The following is a 7926-nucleotide window of genomic DNA, read 5'->3' as shown; positions in this document are numbered from 1 at the left end:
GAGAGAGAGAGAGAGAGAGAGAGAGAGAGAGAGAGAGAGAGAGATTGAGAGAAATTAAGAGAGAGGGGGGGGGGGCAAAAGGAGAGAGAGAGAGAGAGAGAGAGAGAGAGAGAGAGAGAGAGAGAGAGAGAGAGAGAGAGAGAGAGAGAGAGAGAGAGAGAGAGAGAGAGGGGGGCGGAGGGTGAAAGAGAAGGAGGGAGAGAAAAAGAGAGAGAGGGGGGGGGGCAGAGAGGGAGAGAGAGATGGGGGGGATGGAGGGAGAGTAGGAGGAAGAGAGAAAGAGAGAGAGAGAGAGGGGGGGGGGGCAGAGAGAGAGAGGGAGGGCAGATGAAGAGATAGATAGATAGATAGATAGATAGATAGATAGAGAGAGAGAGAGATTGAGATAAATATAAATAGAAAGAGAAAGAGAGAGAGAGAGAGAGAGAGAGGAGAGAGAGAGAGGAGAGAGAGAGAGTAGGAGAGAGAGATGAGAGAGAGATTGAGAAAATTAGATAAATTGAGAGAGAGGGAGAGAGATTGAGATAAACAGAAATAGAAAGAGAGAGAGAAAGAAAGAGAGAGAGAGAAACCCTTAACCGACTACCTGGGAAAGGTTTCGAAATCAGATTCGTTATCATCCGCGTCATCGATAGTAGCCACTGACCAGCGTGGGCAAATCCGGAACATGCCCGTGATAAGACAATAACTTGTTTTTGATGAACAGCCGCGTTTCTGCGCACTTACGAACATAAAATCTCAAGAAGGATGGACGTGGAGAAAAGAACTCCGGGAGGTGGAATAAACATTTTATTCACACACACGCACAGTCTCACATATATACATATAGATACATACATAAACACACATATACATACAAGAGAGAGAGAGAGAGAGAGAGAGAGAGAGAGAGAGAGAGAGAGAGAGAGAGAGAGAGAGAGAGAGAGAGAGAGAGATAGAGAGAGAGAGAGGAGAGGAGATATCTAGTTCTTGCCTAATAAATAATGTGGGACGGAAAGAGAGAATAAGAGAAGGAGAGGGAAATAGTGAATACATAATAAAGAAACAAGTAAAAGGCAGAAAAGACGAACATCGACAGATGAAAGGGAGGGAGAGAGAAAAAGAAAAGAGAAAAAGAGAAATAGGGGTGAGAGAGATAGAGAAAGGAGGAGGGTAGAAAAAGAGAGACGGAGAGAGAGGAGGGGATGAAGAAAGAAAGAAAATAACAGAGAGAGAGATAAATGATAGATAGATAGATAGATAGATAGATAGATAAATAGATAGATAGATAGGTAGATTGATAGATAGATAGATCGATAGATATAGAGAGCGAGAGGACTTTCCCCGACTATCTCCCAATGGCATCCACAATTAAAAGGTCACATTACAACGTCGTATCCGTTAACCGTCAAATCTTTATTTATCTTATCTATTTATAGTACTCACACTCTGACATGTCTTGAATAAAAAACACTTTTTAAGCAGGAAACACTCATTTATAGTCAATGAGATCGACGCCCTGTGCAAAAATGTCGTCTGTGCAAACGAACGAACACACACGGTCTAAAGAAGAGGAGGGGTTTACACAGGAAGTTTAGGTGGCACGCTCACACACACTAATATATGTATTCAGACATGCAAACTGTATTTAGAAAGTCTGGTGTAATCTTCTTGAAAATCAAACAGACATCAAAAGAAAACAAAACGAAGCCATGGAATTTCCAGTCGGTCTAGACTTGAAATAATCGGGACAAGAACAAAGAGCAGAGAGAGAGAGAGACTCCCGGAGCAAGAGCAGAATCGGGTCACGGGTAATCCTGGGGGAGCTTTTCCTGCTAACAATGAAGTAGAGTGATCCATACCTCACTGGCCATGGATTATAGGCCTTTTTATTGCATCTTAACACTTTGATACATTGTTTCAAGTTGTATCACAGTTGCTACAAAATACGATGTCATCGAATTTTCTACTGACATACAAAGTGTTGAGAAAAGGAGTTATTTCTTTTTATTTTACTTCACACAAAACAGTTAACAGAAAACTGTTAAAGTACTTAATTTGCTGGTATGATTTTTAATTACAAGCAAAACATTGTGGAAGCTTCAAATATCATGGAAATAGTACTTGGCTACTCTGCAACTTATATTGTATACACACGCCACTCTTCCTTTGCAAAGACTGTGGAGTGTTTAAACGAAAACATAAATCCCTATCTGAGACTACGTGAAATATCTGAAAAATATCGCGCTCTGATTGGTCGACCGGCGTGTATGAAACCGTGTCAAGTTGAAGGCATGTTTTCACAGGTTCCAATAAAATACGTCAAGGGAAAATCTGTGTCACAGTGTATCAGAGTGTTAGGGGTTTCGGAAACGTTACAAAAAAGGCCTTGTGTATGTCGGTCTTTCTGTTTATCTATCTAAATAACTTTATATGATAATATGTAAATAGACTAATTTATCCTCTCCTCCCCCATACTAGGGGATGAATGATGAAATGTATCTTTATACAGTATGTCAAAAGTGTATGCGTGCATGGGTGTGTGTACATGAGAAGATGTACAGTATATGTTTGGACACTTTTATGTTTGAATTTGCATTTGTGCACATTCCTTCCATTCGAAAGCAATCGATAGAAGACCTTTGGCTCGAAAGACACGTTCTGTATTTGTCTCTTCAGGCGTAACTCGTGTCCCCAGTCCCCTCCCGGGCACACACATGGAACCAAGGGAGTAACATTCTTCCACAACCTTCATTAATCATTATGTTTATTAGTCTCCAAATTAAAGTATCTTCACAACTGCGACAGCAGTTTCGGAATGGACTGACTGTACTACCTTAATACAAAAAATGTACAAATTTATATTAACACATATTTAAAGACAATGCTAGCGCGCACACACACACACACACACACACACACACACACACACACACACACACACACACACACACACACACACGCGCGCGCGCACTCACCCTTTCGTATGAGCGATAACGCTGTCAGTATAAAAAAGATGGCTTATCGAGCAGGTTTTCACTCAGGCCACGGACTCCAAGCTCGGCAGACACCTCATCCGAAAGGGTCTTAACACACGACATTCTTAAAATGTGAGTCTCAGTCACTAGAATTGCTAAATTTGTCGAATATATTCCGGTAAAAGAGTGTCTTAAACATTTCTGCAATGATCTCATGGGTACTTTTTCTCATTTCGTGGACAGAAATCAAAGATGGCCAGCACTCTGTCTCGCGCTCTTCCCCGCCTCGTCTCATCCCTACACACCACGCCCATCCTCAGCCGCCCACGCTTTCACAAGGCCCTCGCCAGGACCATCACCAGCTTTCATGGACTACAGGGCCTCGCGCAGCCATGGCGGGTAAGACTGCGCTGCCTTTGCGTTGATCGTACTTGAGATAGAACTGTGGAAAGTAAGCTACAAATGCATGTTATGCATGCATATATATATATGTATATATATATATTTATATATATATATATATATATATATATTTATATATATATATATATATATATATATATATATATATATATATATATATATATATATATATATATAAGCAATGTTGGACACTAAAGACATATCTTTCCCTCAGGTACCGACGGAGGAGGCTCCTGAACTGGTGGAGAGCGGGGAACTGGCGCTGCACTTGGAGGCCCTTCAGCGGTGGCACGACGAAGCTGAGCTCCTGCGGGAGGCGAGAGTCCTTCCTCCAGGCGTTGACGATCAGATCAACCTCGAGGCAGAGACTCGAGACCAAGTCAAGGACCCCATGGAGACTCTGATTGAGGAAGATGTCTTGGACATCCGTCGGGGTTGGGTCCTCTCTTCCAACTTTTAATCGTTCGGCCTGAACTGTTCACTCAAGAAGGAAGCTGAACACAACTTGCCGTTTATGCTACACCAAGCGCCTTCCGTCTCGACGACGAAGGCGCTGTGACATTGGACGAGGGATTCCCTTTCTGCTTTCGCCTGTACCTTGAATGCATAGTTTTAGGATACAGTGACTGTAACTCTTTTCTGAGTTGCTGATGAAATGTTTCTTGCTTTTGACAAGGAAATTTCCCAATATAATAATTACATTATGACAGCAACCACGTTTAAAAATAACAGGGTTGTCAATAGAGGATCTGTTTTTATACTTATATGACTGCGATGTTCTGTCGCTATTGAAGAAACTCTCTTTTTGTCAATAAAATATGTTTATGTTTATATCAATAAAATATTTATGTTTATATTGTGTTTCTGAAATGTCCTTGTACGAATCCCTATTTACGGACTCCAATATAAGTTAACTGAAATACTAAATATAACTTTAACAAATTCTTATGAGCTGTTTGCTTATTTGCTTTTCCGTTGCCGCTGTTGAAAGATGAGAAGAGAGAATGAGAGGATTCAGACAGACAGACAGAGAGAGAGAGAGAGAGAGAGAGAGAGAGAGAGAGAGAGAGAGAGAGGGAGAGAGAGAGAGAGAGAGAGAGAGAGAGAGAGAGAGAGAGAGAGAGAGAGAGAGAGAAAGTGAGTGAGAGTGAAGGGAAAATGAGAGAGAGAGAATGAGAAAATGAGACAGATAATTTGAGAGAAAGAGACAGATAAATAAATAGATAGAGAAATAAATAAATGGGGTGTGCGGGATGAGGTGGAGAGTAAGAGAAAGAAAGAAAAAATGAGAGGTAGGTAGATAGTTAGACATAGAAAGAGAGAGGGACAGAGAGAAAACTCTTGGTGACATCTTATCAAATTGGTTATCAGGGGCGCTATCTACAGTCCTACAGTCCAAGCCTCCAAGAGCGTGACATGTTTGGAACAAAGACAAAAGAAATATACATATAAAATATAAAATATAAAGCTAAGAAATTTCCATTTATTTGTTATCAATGCTATCGTTATTATCATTATTATTATTGTCATTATTATTATTGTTTTTATTAATATTATTACTTTACTGTTATCATAGTTTTTCATACACTTCTTGGAAGCATTTATTCTGTAAGTGAGGGTCTTAACATTTGACTAGGAAATTGAGGTAATGTCTGTTTCTTTATGTGTTTATTTATGTATTTTATTATATATATATATATATATATATATATATATATATATATATTTTTTTTTTTTTTTTTTTTTTTTTTTTTTTTTTTTTTTTTTTTTTTCAACAACCATTCATTCCATTGCAGGAACTCTCAATTCATTATTTGAGAGGATATTTGGCGGTCTCACCGTTGCCCGATATAATATCCTTCCTAATCAGCAGTACGGTGTTAGTTCTATGGGATATAGATAACCTGTTTACCTTGTTGAAGATTAAGCTGGATTGTCATTACTTTTTATCTTTGCTCCGAACATGTGACCCCCTTGGAGGTTCGGACTGCGAGCACTGTCGATAGCGCCCCTCCTAGTCAATTTGATTATACTCTCTCTCTTTATATATCCATTATCTCTATCTCCCTTCTCTCATTCTCATTTCTGTGTATGTATGCGTCTATCTCCTTCCCTCCCTCTCCCTCTCTCTCCCTCTCCTTCTCTCTCTCTCTCACATATATACAGATAAATATAGACACATATATACATATATGTACACACACATATATGTATATATATATGTGTATATATATACACAAATATATATATATATATGTATATTTACAGATATTCCTTTATCTATCTGCTACTCCCTTTTACCTACCAGTCGCAATTGATTCACTGCCCATACTACTTGCTACAAAATTTTATATAATTTTACGAAGGGATTTTCAATATGAAATCTTAATTAGTTTCTTAAGTAATTTTATACTGAAGTACCAAGAGGAAATTCCTAAGAGGGCTTTCCAGAAATGCTAGATAAACATTTAATGTTATTTATCTTTTTTTTTTCAACAGCGACAGAACATCGCAGTCATTTAAGTATAAAAAACAGATCCTGTATTAACAATCCTCTCATCTTTTAACATTATCAATGTAAACATGGGTTTACATTAATAATCCTTTGTCAAGAGTAATGAACATTTCATCAGTAACTCAGAAGAGTTACAGTCACTGTATCCTAAAACTACGCTTTCAAGGTACAGGCGAGACCAGGAAGTGAATCCTCCATCCAGTGTCACAGCGCCTTCGTCGTCGAGGCGGACACGCTTGGCTTTGGTCGTCGTTCGTGACCAGAGGCTTCGCTTGAGAGCTCTTTATGGGGCCTGAACAGTACGCTGTGTTCAGCTTCCTTCTTGGGAGTGAACCGTCCAGGTCGAAGGAGGTTCACTGATTTTAAACATTGGCGTCGGGAATGGTAATGTGGGAAGCCTTAAAAGTTGGAGGCGAGGACCCAGCCCCGACGGACCGTCTAGGATTTCCTCCTCAATCAGAGTCTCCGTGAGGTCCTTGACTTGGTCTCGAGTCTCTGCCTCGAGGTTGATCTGGTCGTCAACGCTTAGAGGAAGGACTCTCGCTTCCCGTAAGAGCTCGGCCTTGTCGTGCCACAGCTGGAGGGCCTCCAAGTGCAGCGCCAGTTTCCCGCTCTCCACCAGTTCAGGAGCCTCTTCCATTGACACCTGAGAGAGAGAGGCTTACGTTAATGCCTAACATTGTTGTTTTTTAACTCTCTCTCTCTCTCTCTCTCTCTCTCTCTCTCTCTCTCTCTCTCTCTCTCTCTCTCTCTCTCTCTCTCTCTCTCTCTCTCTATATATATATATATATATATATATATATATATATATATATATAAAACATGTCTTTATATCTTGCTCTGTCTCAAGTGCGAGCAAGGCAAAGGCAGCACAGTCTTACCCGCCATGGCTGCGCGAGGCCCTGCAGTCCGTGGAAGCTGGTGATGGTCCTGGCGAGGGCCGTGTGAGAGCGTGGGCGGCTTAGGATGGGCGTGGTGTGTAGGATAGAGACGAGACGAGGAAGAGTGCGAGAAAGAGCGCTGGCCATTTTTCTGTCCATGAAAGGATAAAAGGTTTTACATAATTGCCTATATCATGCACAAACTCTTAAGATAATATGTTGTCATTAACAGAAGCATTCATCTTGGCATTCAGAAAAAATACCAGAACTCACGGACAGCCTAGGTAAATGATACTCACATTGTAGGATCGTAGTGTGCTAAGAACCTTTCGGATGGGTTGTCAATCTCGTGAGTGTGAACCTGCACGATAAGCCATCTTTTTATACTGATAGCGTTATCGCCCACGAAATATATGTTTGTGTGCGCGCGTTTCTATATGTGTGTGCTATCACTGTCTTTAAGTGTGTTAATATAAGTATGTTTATTTTAAGTATTCCTGTTGAACATTTTGCAGGCAGTCCATTCCTCTGTAACTTATCGCAACTGACAATATACAGTGAAAGAGTGGGCCCGAAAGGTGACTGGGGACGCGAGACTGTACCTTTTGACTGTTTTTATTTAGAAGATGCACAAACATGGAGATCGATGCACAAAAGTGCACACACACACAAATTTATACTGTACATTCTCTCACACATACCCACGCACTCAAGCAATGTTGACATACTATACAAAGATACATTTACAGGAACAAATAAAGATAGTTTTTCCATGTTTAAAGAGCAATCACGCTGTAATGAAAGAAAATGTTAAAATTACTTTGTCTGTGTCTGGGAGTGTGGTAGAGAGACAATCCTGTACAGATATAGTTATATGGATAAATGGATAGAGAGATAGAGTGATATAAACAACCATACAGACTGATACACAAAGAGATTCAGAGGCAGATATGAATAGACAGGAACATAAACAAACAAATAAAAAAGGGAATAAAAAGATGGATAGGTAGATAGATGTATAAGCAGATCGGTAGATTGTATGGAGAGAGTTTAAAGAGTTATCCCTCTGTAATGAAATAAAATGTTAGAATAACTTAAATTGCACAAGTCCATATTACGTTGCATTACTCCATTTTTCATATATATACAC

The 7926-nt window shown here is 40.0% G+C and overlaps 1 protein-coding gene across 2 annotated transcripts in view; it reads left to right on the top strand.

The window, feature by feature from the left end:
• Positions 1–4234, top strand: part of LOC125043985 — a 13887-nt gene extending 9653 nt beyond the window's left edge. Inside the window, exons 1-3 of one of the 2 annotated variants that reach the window (XM_047640393.1) lie at positions 3025–3089; positions 3201–3356; positions 3595–4234. In XM_047640393.1, coding sequence (XP_047496349.1) covers positions 3210–3356; positions 3595–3840 — 393 coding nt within the window. In that variant the 5' untranslated portion in view covers positions 3025–3089; positions 3201–3209 and the 3' untranslated portion in view covers positions 3841–4234. Of the gene's footprint in view, positions 1–3024; positions 3090–3200; positions 3357–3594 lie in introns of those variants that run through there. The other variant, XM_047640394.1, reaches the window with a different exon arrangement.
• The last annotated feature ends 3692 nt before the right edge of the window (positions 4235–7926 follow it).

The sequence above is a fragment of the Penaeus chinensis genome, chromosome 35 (genome assembly GCF_019202785.1).
Source record: "Penaeus chinensis breed Huanghai No. 1 chromosome 35, ASM1920278v2, whole genome shotgun sequence".
Taxonomy (NCBI): Eukaryota; Metazoa; Arthropoda; class Malacostraca; order Decapoda; family Penaeidae; genus Penaeus; species Penaeus chinensis.
The sequence above is the reverse complement of the archived record's forward strand: the minus strand, read 5'-3'. Positions and strand labels throughout refer to the sequence as shown.